This window comes from Lagopus muta, chromosome Z (assembly GCF_023343835.1).
Source record: "Lagopus muta isolate bLagMut1 chromosome Z, bLagMut1 primary, whole genome shotgun sequence".
Taxonomy (NCBI): Eukaryota; Metazoa; Chordata; class Aves; order Galliformes; family Phasianidae; genus Lagopus; species Lagopus muta.
In genome coordinates, this window is record NC_064472.1 from 35314582 (window position 1) to 35334888 (window position 20307).

The following is a 20307-nucleotide window of genomic DNA, read 5'->3' on the forward strand; positions in this document are numbered from 1 at the left end:
CCAGACAAGTGCATGGGGCTTCAGGGCTTCCTTGTGGTCCATAACTTGGGGTGTAGTACTGGCTCCAACTTCACCTCGCTGCTGATGGAGCTCCTCTCAGTTGACTACAGGAAGAAGTCCAAGCTGGAGTTCTCCATCTGCCCAGCCCTGCAGGTGTCCATGGCTGTGGTGGAGCCCTACAACTCCATCCTCATCTCCCACACCGTGCCGGAGCATTCCAGCTGCACCTTCATGGGGGACAACTGGGCCATCTACTGCATCTTCTGCAGGAAGAGTGGACATTGAGTGCCCAACCTACACCAACAACAGGCTGATAGGGCAGATCGTGTCCTTCATCACAGCCTCGCTGCACTTTGATGGGGCTCTGAACGTTGATTTGATGGAGTTCCAGACCAATCTAGTGCCGTACCCACACATCCACTTCCTATTGGCCATGTATGTGCCCATGATCTCTGCCAGGAAGGTGTGCCATGAGCAGCTGTCAGTGGCTGAGATCACCAGTGTGTACTTCAAGCTGACCAACCAGATCGGCATGGCTGTGTAGCCTTTCAGTGGATCCTTTGCCTCGTTATGAAGAGGTCAAACACAACCTTACTGAAGTCAACCAGCTTTTAAATTTTTGTGATTGAAAATACAGACTAGTTTTAATTCAGAAGCTTCTAAAATGTTCCTAAAGTACTGTTTTCAGATGTACAATTGGACATACACAGATATGTAATAGAATGTAAGTATTGCGGTGTACAGTTTAATCTGTGTTAATCCAGAATGAAATAATATGTTGGCTCTGGCAAAAAGGATGGCAATCCTCCACTTATTCCTATCTTATCAGCGTAGCAATAAAGCCAGCCTTTCTTGCCTATGTGACATTTCTTTACTTCTCCAGGATAGTGTAGAAAAATCTTTACGGTGTGGTTATGAAGACAGTGGGACATTTATGTCTAATGTAGAATCTGCTTCCTTTGTGTTTTGAGACAACAGGACTTCTGAGTTGATACATGCCGTACAGAACAATAACCCAAATTCTTTCATGATCATATCTGTTACTATGACATCTGTTGCATTCAGTAAATAAAAGTTAATTAAATTGCTAGAAAGTAAGTGGCTGTCTTGTATTTGTAAAATGTGGAATAAATATATATCTAACTGTATAAACTCTAAAAGAACTTTTTTTTTTTTTTTTTTTTTTTTTTTTTTTTTTTTTTTTTTTTTTTTTTCCCCCCCCACTGGAGGGCTGCGATATTTAACTAAAATACAAAACAATTTTAAAAATGGGGAGATAAAGCACTCTGAAGTGTAGGAATATGATTAGACTTTTCAAACTGCTAGAAGGAAATTCTGAAGCAAAATTGTGTTCAGATGGATTTTGAATTAGGATTTTGTGAATGCCTCTTATGTAACTGTCTATTAAAAGGTGGATTGCAAGTGTAATCAGTCACTGAGTAACAGTAGAGTAAAATAACTTGAACTCAATACTCAGTCTTCAGGTATGTACTCTTTTTCACTTCTAAATTGGCAGCTTGCAGCTCTCTGCAGCTGTGTGCACCTGAACTGGGAGACAGTAACAGTTATTCTACAGTTGTCCCACTCTGTGTGTCAAAGCAGCAGATGTGAGGCCAGGTCTGTGTGCAGAGGGAAATGAGTGAGAGTTGTGGGGTCAGAAGCACTCTCCCAAGTTTTTTGCTTGAATACCAATTTTAAAGATAATCTTTAGCTTAGAGCTTTATATAAGTGTTGTGTTTTCTGAATTGAATTTTCAACTGCTGTTACGGTAAGTCACATTGCATTACAAAAATCATAGGACTGTACAAAAGCAAAAACTGCTTTTCACTTACTTTTCAGTGTTGGTTTAATACTGTGAGTTTTTTTTCTATTTTGCTAGCTGCATAACAGAAGTAGAATATGAAACAGCAAATGGAGGATTTCTAATTATGTAATTGAGGTTTATTCTGTACAGTTTCAAGTAATCTCTGCCATGTAAATAATGCAATTAGATGGGGGCAAATAAAACATAATGCTCACAAGTAGTTATATTTTGGTTTATTTTTAGTTTGTTTTTTTGGTTTATTTTTAAATTTAGTGTAAAATTGTCAAGTAATAGACACATTGAAGCTACAAAAAAGTATCTATGTCTACAGGAAAAATAAATTTAGTTATATTACAAGAAAATGCTTTTGATTAATTTACCTTCATGTATGTTGACTTCGAACAGAAAGCCAGACTAAATTCTACTTGTTGAAATGAAGATTGTTTTTTAATTTTGTGCAGTCTTGATTTCTGATTTCTTTATTGATTTCAATAGCATTTGTTGCTGGTAAGCTGTTGTCACCACTGGTTAGAACTGAAGTTCAGCTGTGTGACAACAGCTTGTAAAGTTTAGATGTTCAGTGCATTTCTAAAGAATCAGTCAAACTTAATGAAAGTTCATAGACAACAGTGGCCAGCAAGAGGAAATGTGAAGTAAAATATATGTGTATTTTAATATATTTTCTAACAGCAACGTTTTCTTGAACTGGATGAGAGAAAGCGGATGCTTACAGAGAACTGCAAGGAGTTGCTGAAAAAAGCTCGACAGATGTGCAATATGAATCTGGATCAGCATCTTCCAAAAGAGTTTCAAACGGTATGCACAAAAATAAATCTTTGTATTTCTCTTATATTTTGGATAACATACACCATTCTAATTTTTTCAGCAAGTAATACTTTGTACTTAACACTGGAAAGTACCAGCAAAGATCATTTACGTTACCTTGAAACTGTTGGTAAAGACGACTGTTGGTAAAGATCCTCCCTACCAAGGGAAGATCCCTCCTTGATTTGTTCTTTATGAACAGAGAAGGAGATGTGGTGATCAGAAGCTATCTTAGGCACAGTGACCACAAAATGATGGAGTTCTCCATTCATGGTGAAGTCTGAAAAGGGGAGTCAGCAAAACTACTACACTGGACTTCCGGAGGGCAGACTTTGGGCTGTTTAGGATGTTGGTTGGGAGAGTCCCCTGGGAGACATTTCCGAAGGCTAGAGGGATCCAGAAAGGCAAAACATCCCTCAAGAAGGACTTCAGAGGTGCTAGGACAGGCTGTTACTGTGTGTCAGAAAATGAACTGACAGGGAAGGCCATCATAGCTGAACAGAGAGCTTTTGCTAAGACTTAGGTTAAAAAAGAGTGTACTACTTTTGGAAGAAGGGACAGGCAACTTGGGAAGAGTACAAGGATGTTGCTATTATATACAGAGAGAAAATTAGAAAGGCAGAAGTCTAACTAGAACTAAATCTGGCCACTGTTATAAAAAGATAACAAAAGTTACGTTTTTCCAAATACATTAATGACCAAAGGAGTGCCAAAGAGAAGTTCCATTCTTTATTGGATACATCAGGGAACATTACCACCAAGGGTAAAGAAACAGGTTAGGAACTCATTGCCTTCTGTCTTTAATAGTCAGACCAGTTATCCTCAGGGTACTCAGCCTCCTGAGCTGGAAGACAGGCATGGGGAGCAGAATAACCCCCGCCCATAATTCAGAAGAAATCAGTTAGTCACTAGCTATTACACCTAAATGATCTCAAGTCTATGGGGCAAGGTGGGATCCACCCAGAGGTACTGAAGAAGATGGCAGAAGTGCTCTCCGAGTCACTTCCCAGTATTTATGTGTGGCCCTGGTCACCTGTGGAGGTTCCATATGACTGGAGATGTGTTGCTCATCTACAAGAAAGATTGAATTGAGGGGGCTACAGGCCTATCAGCCTGATGTCTGTGTTGAGGAAAGTCATGGAACAGATAATTTTGAGTGCAATCATGCAGCATCTGTGACAACCAGAGGATCAGACCTAGCCAGCACAGTTTTGTGAAACCTGATCTTCTTTGACCAGGTGACCTGTCCATAGGATGAGGGTAAGGCTGTTTATGTAGTCTGCAGAGACTTTAGCAAAGCTCTTGACAGGGTCTTCCCCAGCATCCTCCTGGAGAAGCTGGCAGATCATGGCTGAGACGTGTAGTCTTCACTGGATAAAAATCTGGTTAGATGGCTGAGCCCAGAGAGTGGTGTGAATGGAGTTAAATCCAGCTGCTGACTGGTTATGAGGTATGGGTTTCCTAGGGTTAAGTCCTGGGGCCAGTCCTGTTTAGTATCTTTATTGATGGTCTGAATGAGGAGATGGAGTGCAACCTCAGTAAGTATGCAGATGAAACAGTGCTGGAAGAAAGTGTCAATCTGCCTGAGGATAGAAAGGCCTATAGAGTGAAATGGATAGGCTGGATCAGTAGGCCGAGGCCAATTGTATGAGGTTCAAAAAGACCAAGTATTGGGTCCTGGAGTTTGGTCACAACAACCCCATGCAGTGCTACAGGCTTGGGGCAGTGTGGCTGGAAAACTGCACAGAGGAGAAGGATCTGAGGATGTTAGTCAACGGACAGCTGAACATGAGCCAGTGGTGTGCTCAGGTGGTCAAGAAAGCCAGCAGCATCCTGGCTTGTGTCAGAAATAATGTAGTCAGTGTAGGAAAGTACGCTACAAGACGTTGAGGCCCTGGAGTGTGTCCAAAGAAGGCCTGTGAATATGATGGAGGGTGTGAAGCATAAGTTGTATGTGGTCTGGCAACAGGAACTGGGGTTGTTTAGTTCTTCTTCCTTCTCTCTAAATGGGAGACGTATGGATTTGAAAGATTAACTACTTTATGGATTATGAACTGGTTGGCTGGTTGCAGCCAAAGGGTTGCAATCTGTTTCTGGTTGGAGGCCGGTCACAAGCTATCTCTTCAGGGGTTGGTCTTGGGACCAGTGCTCTTCAGCATCTTCATCAGTGACAAAGACAATGGAATTGAATGCACGCTCAGCAAGTTTGCAGATGACAACAAACTGAGTGGTGCAGTCCATACATTGGAGAGAAGGGAAGCCAACAAAAAGTACCTGGAAGGCTGGAGAAGTGTGCCCATAAGAACCTAATGAGGTTCAATGAGGCCAAGTGCAAGGTGCTGTGTGTGGGCTGGGACAGTCCCAGGTATTTATACAGGCTGAACGAAAAATCCCTTGAGAAAAGCTCTGCAGAGGACTGGACAAGAACCTGGACATGAGGCAGCAATGTGCGCTTGCTGCCCAGAAGGCTAGCTGTGTTCTGGGCTACATTAAAAGAGCAATGGTCAGTAGGGAGAGGGAAGTGATTGTGCCTCAGTACTCAGCTCTTGTGGGGACCCATCTGGAGTACTGCATCCAGGCCTGGGGCCCCCAGCACGAGAAAGATGTAGAGCTCTTGGAATGGGTCCAGAGGAGGGCCACTAAGATGATCAGAGGGCTGGAGCACCTCTCCTATGGAGAAAGGTTGAGGGAACTGGGCTTGTTTACCTTGCAGAAGAGAAGGCTCTGGGGATAAGGCTCATTGTGGCCTTCCAATATTAGAAGGGAGCAAGGGGAAACAGCTTCTTACAAGGTTTGATAGTGACACGACAAGGGGGAATGGGAGATTCAGGTTAGATATTAGGAGGAAGTTTTTCATACAGAAGGTAGTGGGGCACTGAAACAGGTTGCCCAGGGAGGTTGTGAATGCCCCATCCCTGGAGGCATTTGAGGCCAAGCTGAGTGTGGCTCTGGGCAGTCTGGTGGTTGGAGACCCTGCCTACAGTCAGTTGTAACTAAATTATCTTTGAAGTCCTTTTCAACCCAGGCCATTCTGTAGTACAACAGTCTGAAAAGAAGCTCAGGGAAGACCTTATTGTTCTCTGCAACTGCCTGAGAAGTGGTTGGGACAAGATGGGACTTGTCCTTTTTTCCTAGGTAATTAGAGATAGTCCATTACCTCTCATTCTTAAGCTGCTCCAGAGAGGGGTTCAGGTTGGATATTAGAAAAAAATTATTTTCTGAAAGAGTGAGTAAGCATTGGAACAAGCTGCACAAGGAAGTGTTGGAATCACCTTCCCTGGAGACGTTTAAAAAATGTGTAGATGAGGCTCTTAAGGACATGTTTTAGTGGGCATGGTGGTGGTGAGTTGACAGTCAGACTAGGTGATCTGAGTCATCTTTTTCAATTTTAACAATCCTGTCATTCTATTTGGTCTTCTAAAGCATCTTCCAGTAGCGAGACTGTTAGAGCTGGGTTACTCTGACTTTGTTCTGTGCGTAGGGAAAAGAAAAAATCATCTGAAATCTCAATTCAAATTTTTAGGTTTGTATTCACAGAAAGAGTTCAAGACCGTATTATTCTAGCTTCTTGCTTAAAGGGAGTAACGTGAAAGCACTTGAAGCTGGGCTGTCTGGTTACCTGCCTGAAGTTCTTTACAGCCGTTGGCAGCATTTGTACAGCCTAAGTAACATAGCCCTGGCTTAAGCTGCGTCTGAGTGCCTGTATCTACACAAGTTAGCAAACAAGGAGCAATTAATTGTGTATCTCTGATAGGCATTGTGGACGTAATTCTCTGTCCAGAAGAGTTTGTGAGGAAATGTTGCTGTGTTAAAATTTTGAACATGAGGCATCCTGAAAAAAAGTAATTAAATGTTTGCTGGCTTATTGAATTCTTTTTAGCAAATGAGCTCTTCATTACCACTGATGTAAAATGCACACATCTTTTCTCTTCTAGGCTTTTCAGACTCTTCCAAACACACTGGAGGAAATAGATGCTTTTCTGAATGAAGAGAAATCAAGGGTCTCCTGTTTCACAGGCCTGAGTGCTTCAGTATGTTCACTTCTTTCTCTCCACCCTCTTTCCCTTTTCTTCCACCCGTATTGTACTTACTTCCACTCTGTACTAGATTTCTTGGTTTAATAAGCTAGACAGCAGAAACAATGTGTGTAAATGCCAGATCTGCATCTATTAGAATTGTAAGTAGGTTCTTCCTAAAGAACAGTGTGTTCTGTGCCTGTTTTTTCTTTTTAAAAGTTACAGTAACCTGAAATAAGAAATACAGTTTATGTGCCTTGAAGCTGGAAATGTCTTGTTCACTGTACAGTGTAACAGTTACATGATTGTGTTTGAGCAGGATAATATTTTTACAATTCCTGTTAGAGTTGGTAAACATTGTCTATACTTTCCATTCTTATTCTAAAAGGTTGTTGAAGAATGCAGTAAGCAAATGGAGGAAATACAAAAGTTGATGGAAGATATAGAAGAAAATAAAAAGGAATTGGATAACTATAAGCAAAGTATTTCAGAGGTAATAGTTGAAATTAGCAATTCTGTATTAGTATGTCTTCATCTGAATAGAACATGAGTACAAAAATAACTGAGCATAAAGTGAGATGTTAGCTTCTGTAATTATGATATTTTTTATTGATATCTAAAGAAAAATCACAGAAAATTATTTTACATGGATGTTTTCACTTCCAGATAAAAGAAAGATGGTTAAACCCCTTGAAAAAGATGGTTGAGAGCATTAATGAGAAATTCAGTGGCTTCTTTAGTTCTATGGAAAGTGTTGGTGAAGTTGATCTTCATGTGGAAAATGAGGTATGACTGAGTTTTCACCTAGAAGAATATCGCATTCGCTTGGTAATTTGTTATTTAATCAGTATTTATTTGGATTGTAGGGAAGATGTTGTTTAAGGTCTGTTTTTTTAACCGGTGTGCTAGAACTGACTGATAAATCTGATAAAATGAAAATGAGTTGTTATTCAGTTGCATAGGAGTTCAACTCGTGGATGTTTGGATGCTTCATACAGTTGAATAAATTATGCAGCATTCTCAAACACAGAATTGTTTTTATTCTTTTCATGAAAGATTCATTTTGAGAATGCTCTTTTAGGTCTTGAATTTCTGAAAGTGCTTCTACATTCTGCCAAAACAATAGCCTTCAGGGAAAGCAGTGAGTGAGCAGTGCATGATCTGAAATTTCAGAGCATTGTCTGCGTTTCCTTCTTTTTACTGTATTAGGTGGAACTGTGCGTTTCAGTTCTGATTTTTTTTCCTTCTCTGTTACTCTTAACATATATTCTCTTTATACTCTTGTATACTCTTTTACAAGGCTCAGTGAGAGGCACTGCATTTACTTTACCTGTAAATCTGTTATGTTATTAATATACTTCTGTGTGTATATGTTGTTGCTGATTTTGCTATTCTATTACGATTTAGTGGCTAAAAGCTGGTACAGTTTTAATGATTTAATTCTGTCTATGGTTTTTCTCAGCTTTTGGCATTTTGACTGTTTTGAAGCAGTAGCAATCGGCCTGTTGCATCATTACTGACGCTTAACCTCTGATGAAAAGTTTTAAGCTCCAGTGATACTTTGGGGAGTGAGTGATATTCATTGTAGTGAGTTGAAGAGAAATTGGTTGTTTTGTTTTAAACTAACTGCTGTAATGGTGACCTTAAATATTCTTTTTTTTAGGTACTGCGTGCATTTTGCAGCATTAATAGTTGATGTACTTCTTTTCTTTTTTTTTTTTTTTCTGTTTTTTTTTGTTTTGCAGTAAATTACTCCAGCAGCTCTAAAAATATGTGAAATGTTACTTACTGTCTGGGACAAAACAGTAACTGGAAAAGTTTTGTATGTGAACAGTGCTTAAGAGTGTATCAGAGCTAGTATGAAGTGGTGGGGCATAAAAAGAGAAGGGGCTTTTCAATTCTTCAGGAAGTTATTTACAAAGACAGTTCTCTTTTACACAAATACCATCCTTTACCTAAAAACAAAGTGGAAAAGAATGCAGAGAAAAACAGTAAAGCAGTTTAAAAGCAAAGTGAATTGGGGCTAAGTATGTAGTTTGCTCTGAAAGTACTGCCTCCTATTTATTTCCATGAAAATTACTACAGATAAAAGAGCACAATAACACAATTTGATAGAGCAAATTCTCAGCTACAGAACACTGTTTTTCATCATAGTCACCACCATTAGATATTAATTTTCACTAGTGATGAACAAGAACCTGCATGCCACGCTTGTGAAAGTTTGTACTAGCAGAGGTGATCCAGTGCCTCACTGTGCTAGCATCCACTGTTTTGTCTCCATAAATGTTCAGTGGGTGTCGATAAATGTCCGTAGGTACAATTTTTTTCCCCATGGGAGAATTCAGTCACAACTTTTGAAAGAGCTCAAGAATCTTTAAAGGATCCTTTCCAACCTCAGCCATTCTATGGTTGAAACGCGCTCCCATGTTAAACACCATTCAGTCTGAGTGCCCCTCTGCTGCCATCTGTTGCACAGCAAAAGCACGTAATGGAATACTGGTGGAAGATTCAAATTCTACTGCCATGGCACCAACATCTGTCTCTGAATTCATGGGACAACATAATGAAATATGAGGGCTGCTCCAAGATAAATGCCTTCTATCTCCTTTGAAGGTCTTGGCCTTTTTACTTGGGAAGGTGTCAAAACTAGTTTGAGAGGTTAACTAGTATTACTGTACCAATGAGTAAAGCTTTTTCCTCAAGGGATCTACATCCATAATGCAAGAAACAAAAAATGTCTTCTAGTTCTTGAGTTTCATATCTTCCTACTTTTCAGAAGACTCTTTTGCCCTTATCTGTAAACATGAGAGGAGAACCCTCTAGACAGTAGTGCTGTTGTTATGAATATTCTTGTGACATTGGAGAGGGAGTGGCCTTGAGTTGTGCCAGGTTGGGACATAAGGATTCAGGTCGGATATAAGGAAAAATGTTTTCTCTGAAAGAGTGGTCTGACTTTTGTAGGAGGAGTACGACAAATACGGAATTCGCATAAGAGTCAAATTCCATAACTTCACTGATCTTCATGAATTGACTCCGTATCATCAGAGTGGAGGTGAGAAAAGTGTTTCAACTGTCTTGTACCTGATGGCTCTACAGGAACTGAACAGGTGTCCTTTCAGGGTTGTAGATGAAATAAATCAGGTGAGGATCAATTGTGCAGTAAATAATCACATATTATACAGATACTTATGAAATAGTAGAGAGAACAGCCTTTTTTATTTTTTTATTTTTTTCCTTTAAGGGCATGGATCCAGTGAATGAAAGAAGAGTTTTTGAAATGTTTGTGAAAACTGCTTGTAAAGAAAGCACATCACAGTACTTCTTAATTACACCCAAGGTATGTGGCTGAAAATGAAAGTTTTGTGTGTAGGAGAGCTTAACTTTGTGTGACAGATTCTCTATAAACACAGAGTAACTTTGATTTGTGTTACCTAAAGGAGTAATATTAAATGAGTAACTGTAGCAGAATTTATCAATTTTAAGGACCGTTTTGCCAGGAATTCACATAACATGTATGTGTGAAAACTCATGCCATCATAACGATGACATTCTGTGTGTCTGGCTTGAGGTAGGCTCTGGTAAATAGGGTACGTTGTAACAAGGCTGTCAAATGTAATGCTTTAACCTAAAACACAAATGTCCTTGAAACAGAGACCAGTTTCCAAACATGACTGTGGAAAAGGCTAGTGTTACTGGCAAGTGCTGCTGGGCTCAGAAGATGAGGAGATGTTTCACAGTCATGGAGGAAACTCTGATGACTAGTAGGGGCTTAGAAGCACAGAAAGGGTCAGTGTTAAGCAGCATGGAAAATGGCTTGAAAAGGACTTTTCAGTCAGGAACAGCCAGTGCTCAAACAGGTATATAGGTTAAAACAAACAAAAAAACCAGCAGTTAACTTTCTGAGTTTGATGATGTAGCTTGAAAAGGCTATCAGATAGGATGGCAGTTCAGCTGTGTTTTGAACAGGGGCTGATTCAACTAACACAGGGCAGTTAGAACCACTAGAAATAATTTGTATGCCAGGGTGACAAGAATGGGCCTTATACTTCTTATTAAGATGTCAGTTTTCCTATATCCCCACTTTTGCTGCATTTAAAAAAATATGGGGTATTATGTGCTATTCTTTCCTTTAAAGAACAATTGAAAGACCTAAGAAAAGCCAGCTATAGCAGTTACCTAAAATAAATAAAAATAGAGGGAAGGTGATGCTTGTTATTCCTTTTGATATTGCGGTTCACTTATCTCCACACAGGCGGTCATTTCTTTGTTGTGTTATTTTTGAGTGTCTTGTTGTGTATATCTGTCTCATTTTGCATTTCTGTGATTTCTGTCCTTATCATTCGTTCTACTTTTCTCTTTCTTACTTTGAGGAACAGCAGTCATTTGAATGGATACTGAAAGTATAGCTCTACCAGTAGAAGTGCTTCTCATGTGTGGGGGCTATAGAAGATGACTGAGGATTCGGAGTCTGTTTTAAAAGTTGAGCTCGTTGTGAAATTATGAAGAATAGACAAGGGGAAAAAATTGAATTTGCAAAGTTAGTCAAAAATCAGAGCAAAAATGAGAGGCAAGAAGAAACTTCAGAGTTTAAAAAAGTCTAACATTTATGGTAAAAAGAAGATCAAAGAGTGTGTAGTACCATGGTTCAGCAGCGTCATGCTGTTATGAAGAGAAAATATTGAGGTTTTTGTTGGACCATATTGTATTTTTGGTTTCTTTGGGATTTTTTGGTGCTTTTTTTCATAAACAGATTTTCAGTAAAATCAGTCATGAGTAGATGATAACCAGATGTTGAAGCTGTAATGGCCTACTGGAAGGAATTGTATTGAAATACCACCTCATGTAAATAAAGATAAGGAAAGTTGCATTCTGGATAACTGTGATTCACTGACAGAATGAGTGAGTGTATTTCTTAAGCAGTGAGTCCTGGGTTTGAAAGTCAGTGTTTGTAATATCAAACTATGATACAAATAGCTATCATGTAGGGAATGATTGTTTTTTTTCTAGAGAGCAAGATTACGGGTCAAAGTAATCTAAAATTAGGTAATCCTGGATAGGGCAAGTAAGCAAAGACTTCATTCACCGCAAGAAGATACAGATAGAAACTTTTTTTCATAGTAAGAAACAAGTGCAACATGTAAATCACCTGAGTTATACGTACAGCCTCTTTGGGGGTTTCTGGGAAGAAACTATACATCATCTGTCAGAAAAATTAGGAAATTCATCCTGTAGTGTTGACCTTTTAAGGTATAAGCTTTACATTAACCTTCTTCACTGCTTCTAGGTAATGGGGAACGTGGTCTTTTCTGGCTGTTTAAACTTTGACTTTTGTGTTTTTCCCCAGCTCTTGCAGAATCTCACTTACAATGAAAGGATGACGTTGCTGTTTGTCTACAATGGACCTTTTATGGTGGAGGCAAACAAATGGAACTTAAAGACTTTCTGTAGGCGGCGGCGGCGGCTTGGAAGGACGGATGAACAGTGATACACACACTATATATATGCATATACACACGTATATAAAATATTTGGTGTTTTTATAGAATATTTTATAACATCAGTCATTCAGATCTTCAGAAATTGTAAAAGATGAGAAACTGCAAAGGGTCAATTCTTAAGAGATTTGTAAAAATACATTGGATTTGAAATGCATGATTTTTTTTATATCTTTCATAGTGGCTTGTTTAAATAATATTTTAAATAAAAAGGAAGTTTCTTTATTTTATTACTTTCAGTAATATAAAAAATATGTTTAATTGTTCTAGGTTATGTTGGACTAAACTGATGTTTGTTTTTCTAAAAGTTTGGAGTTTACTTTTATTAAACTGTATTCCCCTCACAAAGTTAAGGATGTTCCCCAACTTTTCCAACTGAAATGGAACGTTTTTGAATGAATAAACAAATGAAACAGAAGATGTGTGAGAAGATAATTGTGTGTAAGTAGCTGTGCATTGTTTTTTGCTTTGTGAAAATAGACTTATGTATGTCTATTTTATGTATATATGGTGAGTAGACTGGTAATGTACTTCATTATTGTAATTATATTTTAGCCAGTGTTGCAATTTTGTATTCTTGGAAGGGTAAGGTCTTTATTTTTCACAGCAAGAAGATGTGACAGAGCCAGGTGTTTTTGAAACAGTTGAAGCCGTGAGCTTGTTAGTTTGCAGAGATGAAACTCAGTGATGTGTAACTATTTTAAAGTAAAACTGGGTATGAGCAGTGTTTAGCTGTGCTGGAGTGATTGTACATACAGTAGCTTTTTATCCTTAACTATAGAATTAATCAGTAGAGTAGGTGTTAAGTCTTGGAAAGTAAATTTCATAGAACATTGTATACAATTCAGTAGCACATTGAATACCTAAAATACATTTCAAATTCTTTAGTTGTATTACAGATTTTGTAAATGGATGAAAACAATGACTGATATCTAAAATGTACACGAAAACAGGTGAGTTTGAGAACATCTGAAAATAGGCAGTATTCTCTTTTTCACCAGGAAAGAAGCTCTAAGTAGAATTCTATTCATAATTCGATGTCCATTTGATTTTAAATGAGGGGTTTTTTTAATAGCATCCTGTCAGTAAACTGCCCACAAAACTGGTATTTTCACACAAGAATGAGGTAGTAGAAATAAAGTTACTCACTGCAAAACTTAAGCCAAGATATGAAGGTTTTCAAGCACAAAAAGTAAAGAATTCTTATTTTGAATAAAATAACCTTTAGATATGAACTGTGTACACCTGCATCGCAGGTCAAAGACTGACAACTATGGTGGAGCCCTGTCTGACTGTGGAGTTCCTGCAATTAGCTCCGTGAGTATTAGCATCCGTCCACACATATTTGACAGAAGTTATGAGTGTGAAAATTAGGGCTGTAGTCCAAGGATTTAGGGGGCTGCAAAAATATCCTTGAAATAATTGAGGGTACAAGGCCTGTCTGTCTGCTTTATGGCAAGATTTGTCCTCAAATGTGTTCTTTGGTCTTCAGAATCTTTGGCTTCTCATAATCTTGAACAGGTAAGGTGAATTTTTATTACTGTTATAATTTAGTGGAAAAATCTTTATTTTCTGAGGATCGCTTAATGAGAAGTACTGCTTGTTTTCAGTGCTTGAATAGGTGAGACTGCTTACATATACTTATCTTAGGACTCAATTTTTCTGTGCCTGAATAGCACTGATTATCTGTTCTTAGTACTGTCATTGTAGAAGTTAATGGGGTTTCTTCTTAGAATTGTGTTTTCTTTTTCGTGTTTCAGTCTGAGCAAGGTAGAAAAGTTAGTCTGACTTCAGGAGAACAATACTTCTGATCCTGTCTCAAAAATTCTGTCCTCTGGATGCATGCCTACTGCAGTGCACAGGTAAAGAGAATTGCAAATCTGAGTAATAGAAGATTTTCCCCCTTGGTTAAGGTGGATCTCATCACAGAGCGAGTCAAAATCACAGAATCACAGAATGGCCTGAGTTGGAAGGGACCTCAAGGATCATGAATCTCCAACCCCCCTGCCACAGGCAGGGCCACCAGCCTCCACATTCAATACCAGACCAGGCTGCCCAGGGCCCCATCCAATCTGGCCTTGAACACCACCAGTGACAGCACATCCACAACCTCTCTGGGCAGCCTGTTCCAGCACCTCAACACTCTCCGTAAAGAACTTCCCCCTGACATCCAGCCTAAACCTTCCATCCCTCAACTTAAAACCGTTTCCCCTTGTCCTGCAGTTACCCACCCTTTCAAAGAGTTGATTCCCCTCCTGTTTGTAGACTCCCTTTAGGTACTGAAAGGCTGCAATGAGGTCACCCCGCATCTTCTCTTTTCCAGGCTGAACAAGCCCAGCTCCCTCAGCCCCTCTTTGTAGTGGAGGTGCTCCAGTCCCCTGATCTTCATGGCTCTCCTCTGGACCCTCTCCAACAGCTCCCTGTCTTTCTTGTACTGGGGGCTCCAGACCTGGACACAGTTCTCTGGGTGGGGCCTCACAAGAGTAGAGGACAGGGGGACAATCACCTCCCTGTCCCTGCTGGCCACCCCTCTTCTGATGGAGCCCAGGATACCATTTGCCTTCCGAACTGCAAGAGCACACTGCTGGCTCATGTTAAGTTTTTCATCCATCAAGACCCCCACCCAGGTCCTTCTCTGCAGGGCTGCTCTCAAGCACCGCTCCTTCCAGTCTGTGTGGATGCCTGGGATTCCTCCGGCCCAAGTGCAAAACTCTGCACTTTGCTGTGTTGAACCTCATCAGGTTCATGCAGGCCCACCTTTCCAGCCTCTCGAGGTCCCTCTGAATGGCATCCCTTCCTTCCACTGTGTCAACCGCACCACTCAGCTTGGTGTCCTCAGCAAACTTGCTGAGGGTGCACTCGATTCCATCATCGATGTCATTGATAAAGATGTTAAAGAGCACCAGTCCCAAGACAGAACTTGGGGGCTGCTGCTCATTACTGGTCCCCACCTGGACTCAGAACCATTGATGACCACCCTCTGCCTGCAGCCTTTCAACCAATTTCTGGTTTTCAAATCATTGCACACAAATCCATGGGCCCCAATGGGATGTACCTGTGTGTGCTGAGGGAGCTGGCAGAGGTGACTGCTGAGCCACTCTGTCATCTTTGAAAGCTGTTTGAGAATGGGAGAAGTCCCTCAAGACTGGAGGGACTAACTGTATCACACTATTCTTCAAAAAGACCAAGAAGGGCAATCAGGGAAATTACAGGGAAGTCATCCTCACCTCTGTCTCTGGAAAGGTGGTGGAACATCTTGTTCTGGGTGCCATCTCAAAGTAATTGGAAGAATGTTATCAGAGGTAGTTAGTATGGATTCACAAAGGGGAAGTCATGCTTGACCAACCTGGTAGCCACCTATGATGTTATCAGCGGATGGGTAGATGGAAGGAGAGCAGTGGATGTTGTGTACACTGGCTTCAGCAAGATATTTAACAGCAGCATTCTTGTGAGCATCAGACAGAGCAGACAATGAAGTAGACTATGAACAGTGTGACTGCCAGGTTGTCATTAGTGCCATAGTCTGGTTGGAGGTCTGTAAGTATCTGAGTTCCTAGAAGTCATTGTTTGATACAGTCTTACTCAGCATCTTCATAAATTACGCAGGTGAAGGGTCCATCCTCAGCAAGTCTGTTGCTGATACGAAGCTGGGATAAGTGACTTATGCATCAGGAGTCTGTGCTGCCATTCAAGACCTGAATAGATTGGAGAGTTAGGTGAAGGAGAATCTGATCAGAATCAGCAAGAACAAGTACAGAATTTTGCACCTGGGGAGGCATAACTGCATGCATCAGTACAGTTCAGGGGCTAATCTGCTGGATGGGATCTCTGTAGAAAAGGACCTGAGTGTCTCAGTGGGCACATGAGCCAGCAGCATGCCCATGTGTCCAAGAAGGCCAGTGGTGCCCTGGGGTGCAATTAGAAGGACGTGGCCAGCAAGTTGAGCAAAGCGGTCCTTCCCTCTGTCCTGATGATTCCACATCTAGAATTCTATGTCTTCTTAAAGAAGACAGAACTACTGGGGAGAGTACGGTGGAGGGCAACAAAGGTAGCTGAGAGCCTGGAACGTCTCCTGTAAAAAATGGGTGAGAGTCCTGGGACTGTCCAGCCGGGAGAAGAGTGAGAGAAGATCTCATCTTCGTTTATAAGCATCTGAAGAAGTCAAATTGTTGGGGGTGGACTCTTTTCAGTGGCATGCAGTCATAGAACAAGGGGCAGTGGGCAGAAATTGCAACACAAGTTTCATACAAACTTACTGACTTTACACGCAAACGTACTGACTTTACTGTCAGACTGAGAGAGTACAGGCTGACCAGAGGTTGTGGAGTCTCCATATCTCGAGGTACCGAAGACCTGCCTGAATGCCTACCAGTGCCACCTGCTGCAGGGAATGTGCCTCTGATCTCAGGAAATGTTTCAACCCCCACAGTTCTGTAATTTTGTGAATGATGGATTTATGAGTGTTTACTTCTTTTTTGGAGATGTCAAAATCAGAACCTTCAGTCAATAGTAACATTATCTGGCTACAATCCTAATATGACTGTGATTCATCCTACCTGTTACCACTATTGTTCAGTGTAATCTTGATGAATGGAACATCACCTCTCAGCAGATCTGCTAGCTAAAGCTTTTAAGAAAGAGCCATGAAACATACATTGTGTTTAAAAACAGCTGGTGCTATTTGCAAATATGCTGCAGGTTGCAACAGTGTGCCTCACTGTTGCACAATACACATGTTGCAGTTGGTAGCCTGCTAATTCAAGTGACAAGCATGTCCTCATCCATCATAAGGACTTTTACGGCTTACAAATAAGTATTTTGGACTAGATACTGTATTAAGGCATGAAAATCCACATTAAGTGACTGAGTGTAGCTGTAGTATTCCTTAGCATTCCTTAACTTGTGTATTGAGCACTTAATTGGTGCCAGCTTTCTTGCTGTTCTTATGCTTTGCTACTGCTAATAAGCTCCTTGGACATGCTTCCTAGAAAAATGAGTAACAATAATTTCAGTATGATTTTGAAGAGGAGGGGATGAGTAGGAGTTTAGATTAAATATGCATATAGTATTCAGCTTTTCTTGATCAGTAGATTACTTCAAAATTACAGAAGTGGAAAGAACCCAAAGCATTCTGAAAGCCAAAATAGAATTTGGGTTTTCTCCAAAACAGGTACTCCTTCCTGTTCAGGCCAGCTGAAGAATATGATCTTGTATCCATGACCTGTGGGAAGCACCTGTGTCTGCTCACATTTTGAGGCACAAAGAGAAGCAGCATGGAAATTGTGACTTACTGTGAGAAATAAAACAATTTTGAGTAAACGAATATTCAAAAGCATGTGTAAATCACCTTTCAGCACTGTTTTTCTTGACTGAAAATATTACTTGTGCATGTATGCTACTGGTAGTGAGAAAATAGCGTTTAGTTGCATGAAGTAGCACACCAGACTAAAGAGGGACCCTTGCACAACTGCAGTGATTACTCAAAGCTTGTATATTGTTGAAAGAAAAATAAAATATATTAAGGCTGTTGCTGTCTGGGAATTCATACAGGCTTTTGCGTTAGAGATAATGTGGTGCACAGAACTAGTGTGTGCTGCAAATTGCTTACTGAAAAAATATGATAGGTGCTTACTGATGGCCAGAATATGTGTCTGCTGTAGGCTTGATAGCAAATGTTATTTAGAATTAGCAATACTTAGAATTAATACTACTGGAGGCTCTTGTTTATGGCTGATGCTAATTGTCTTGTCTTGTTAGTAAGCTTTCTGGCTGATGCTTCATTTGTAGAGCTTCTGGGCTATCTTCAAACACTGCTTCTTACAGCTTGTGGAAACGGACTTGGGTTTCATTCATTTGCTTGCATTTTCTTGTTTGTTTCCATACTTAACTACCTGAATAGCACTTACCAATAGGCCTTTATTTTCACCTTTCTCACCCAATTCCTGTGCCATTTCACTATGTCTACTTGAAAGCAAATGTTAAAGCTAGCAATTATTTAAGTAGTGCAGTTTGTCATTCTGTTTTACAAATGGGCATAACATTAAGATAGCTGATGCTGCCCATGTGTATGACATGGGGAATGTTGTGGGGAAGGAGATGTGGGAGAGAGGCCTGCTTCTTGAAAGGTGTTCTGTAGTTTTGTTTGATTTAACTGGCATTATATCTGGTGGGAGGTGTCTGGAGTGAGCCTGCATCACAGGCAGGGGGGAACCTTGGCACTCCAGCTTCACTGTGAATAACTGAGCCAAAATTGCTCTCTTCTGTTCTGACTCACTGAAACATAGCATCCAGAATACATTTTCCTAGAACTTTTTGTTACAGAGCATTTTTCCCAGTGTCTTGCTAGCTTGGAATAAAACCACCATTCAATACATCATAATTTGGGGAGGAAGGAGATTGAGAAGAGAATTTAATTCACCTCTGCTCTAAAAAAGTCCTAACCTGGACTTCAGGAAATTGTAAGGATATTTTTGCTTTATTCACAGATTAAATGTGCTAAGAGCCATCTCTTTTCTGTGAGGTCACTTATCCAGCTGTCCTTTGCATGTCTCAACAGCTTGGATGGAAGGTAGCGCTTTGTATGCAGGGGATGATTTCAGAGTAGTTATGACAGTTAAACTCCATTTTACTTCAGTGCTAACATTGCTCATTGTTAAGGCTGTACTGGTACATACCAAGAGAATATTGGTGCAGGTAACAGATGTGTTTAACCACTGAAAATTATACAGTGGCAATATTGAAATTCAGTAGTGAGAATGTGGAAAAATAAAGGCAAGAAGGAGCAACGGAGGCAGAAGGTTCCGGAGCCGATAGCCAGCACTGCGTCAGCCTGGCAGCCCTCTTCCTCTGCTGTGGTCCAACCCGTTCCTAATGGCGCCATCCCTTGCCTGCAGTTCCCATCTCTGTGCTTTCCACTGGATTCCATCTGCTTTTCCTCACTTTTCTTCTTCTCTGTTGCTCTCAATGCAATTCCCTTGTCCAGTCTCTCTTCTGTTGATCAGCGAACCCTTCTAAACCAGTGCTCTGTTGACAGTACGTTAGTCTCAAAATGTAACGTTGTACACACTGGATAGATCTTAGTATTGCAAATTGTTTGCATCAATTGCATCTGAAGCTACATGAAATCTTGGTGAATGTGCCTGGTGTGTACATGGAGAAAAGCAAGATGTCTACTTGCAGATTGTCAGTCTTTTTGTGGCACATAGAGATGAGAACATTGCATGCAAGCATGAACTTGCTGAACAAACAAAACTTATTTTGTTGAGAGTGTGCATGGTAGTGGGAAAAGTTAGCTTTACTAGTAACAAGGAGAAGGGAACAAGTGACAGCTGAGAAAATTGTTGCAGAATCTAGCAAGGGACCTTGGAAAAGGGCAGAGCAGATGAGGATAAAGGAAACAGGCAGCATGAAGGGAATACAGGCCTCAACAAAATCAGGGTCAAATAATTTAAAGGGGGAAGTATATGGTTAGGTATCTGTGCAGAAAAGCTCTAGAAAAGAGTGGTGAAAATAAATAGGGGTATTAGACAGTGGGGGAAGGCAAGCAAAAGAAACAAGCCAGAACAAGATGAGTTCTAAACTTGATTTGTTTAACAGGTACTTCTGACATAGGGCGTTATGCAGTAGGTAGTGTAAAAGAGGCACTTGTTTTCCAAAGAGCTGAAGAAGCAGTGCTTTCAGCCCAGGAGGAGCCGCGCTCTTTATTCCTCCACCCAGTGGTGAGAAGGAGTACTTACTGTTCTCGAATCGTTAGAAGGAGGCGAGGAGCGAACAGGATTCCAAAAAGAGATCCCAGGAGGAAACCTCACACGCATCAAATGTTAACCTTCCCCAGTTAGTAATCAACGCTTTAGACTGTGAACATTATGCTGCTTATCTTGAGCACAAGCTATTGATGACCATTTACCTCAGTTTGGGCTGTGTGATGGCTTTGTCATGGATGACCAAAGGGCGTGGGGAGGAGGGGGAGGAGGAGGCTGTTGTTCGTATGTGTTTCTCATTCCCACACTGTCCACCCACAAGAATTACAAACTGTGAGCGTGGTAAAACCAAAGCAGATGATCAGCAGAGGGTGAGGGGACGTGCTGTCAGTCACCACCATCACCATCAGCCCCTCTGCGCTGCTGCAATGACACTTAGAGGTGTGTTCAGGTAGCAAACCACTGAT

The 20307-nt window shown here is 40.6% G+C and overlaps 1 protein-coding gene across 2 annotated transcripts in view; it reads left to right on the top strand.

The window, feature by feature from the left end:
- SMC5 (structural maintenance of chromosomes 5) overlaps nucleotides 1–12558 on the top strand; it is a 61749-nt gene extending 49191 nt beyond the window's left edge. For both annotated transcript variants that reach the window (XM_048931285.1, XM_048931286.1), the window contains exons 18-24: nucleotides 2495–2620; nucleotides 6565–6660; nucleotides 7034–7138; nucleotides 7312–7431; nucleotides 9607–9786; nucleotides 9887–9982; nucleotides 11990–12558. In XM_048931285.1, the coding sequence (XP_048787242.1) occupies nucleotides 2495–2620; nucleotides 6565–6660; nucleotides 7034–7138; nucleotides 7312–7431; nucleotides 9607–9786; nucleotides 9887–9982; nucleotides 11990–12130 (864 nt within the window). In that variant the 3' untranslated portion in view covers nucleotides 12131–12558. The remainder of the gene's footprint in view (nucleotides 1–2494; nucleotides 2621–6564; nucleotides 6661–7033; nucleotides 7139–7311; nucleotides 7432–9606; nucleotides 9787–9886; nucleotides 9983–11989) is intronic.
- Nucleotides 12559–20307: the final 7749 nt, after the last annotated feature.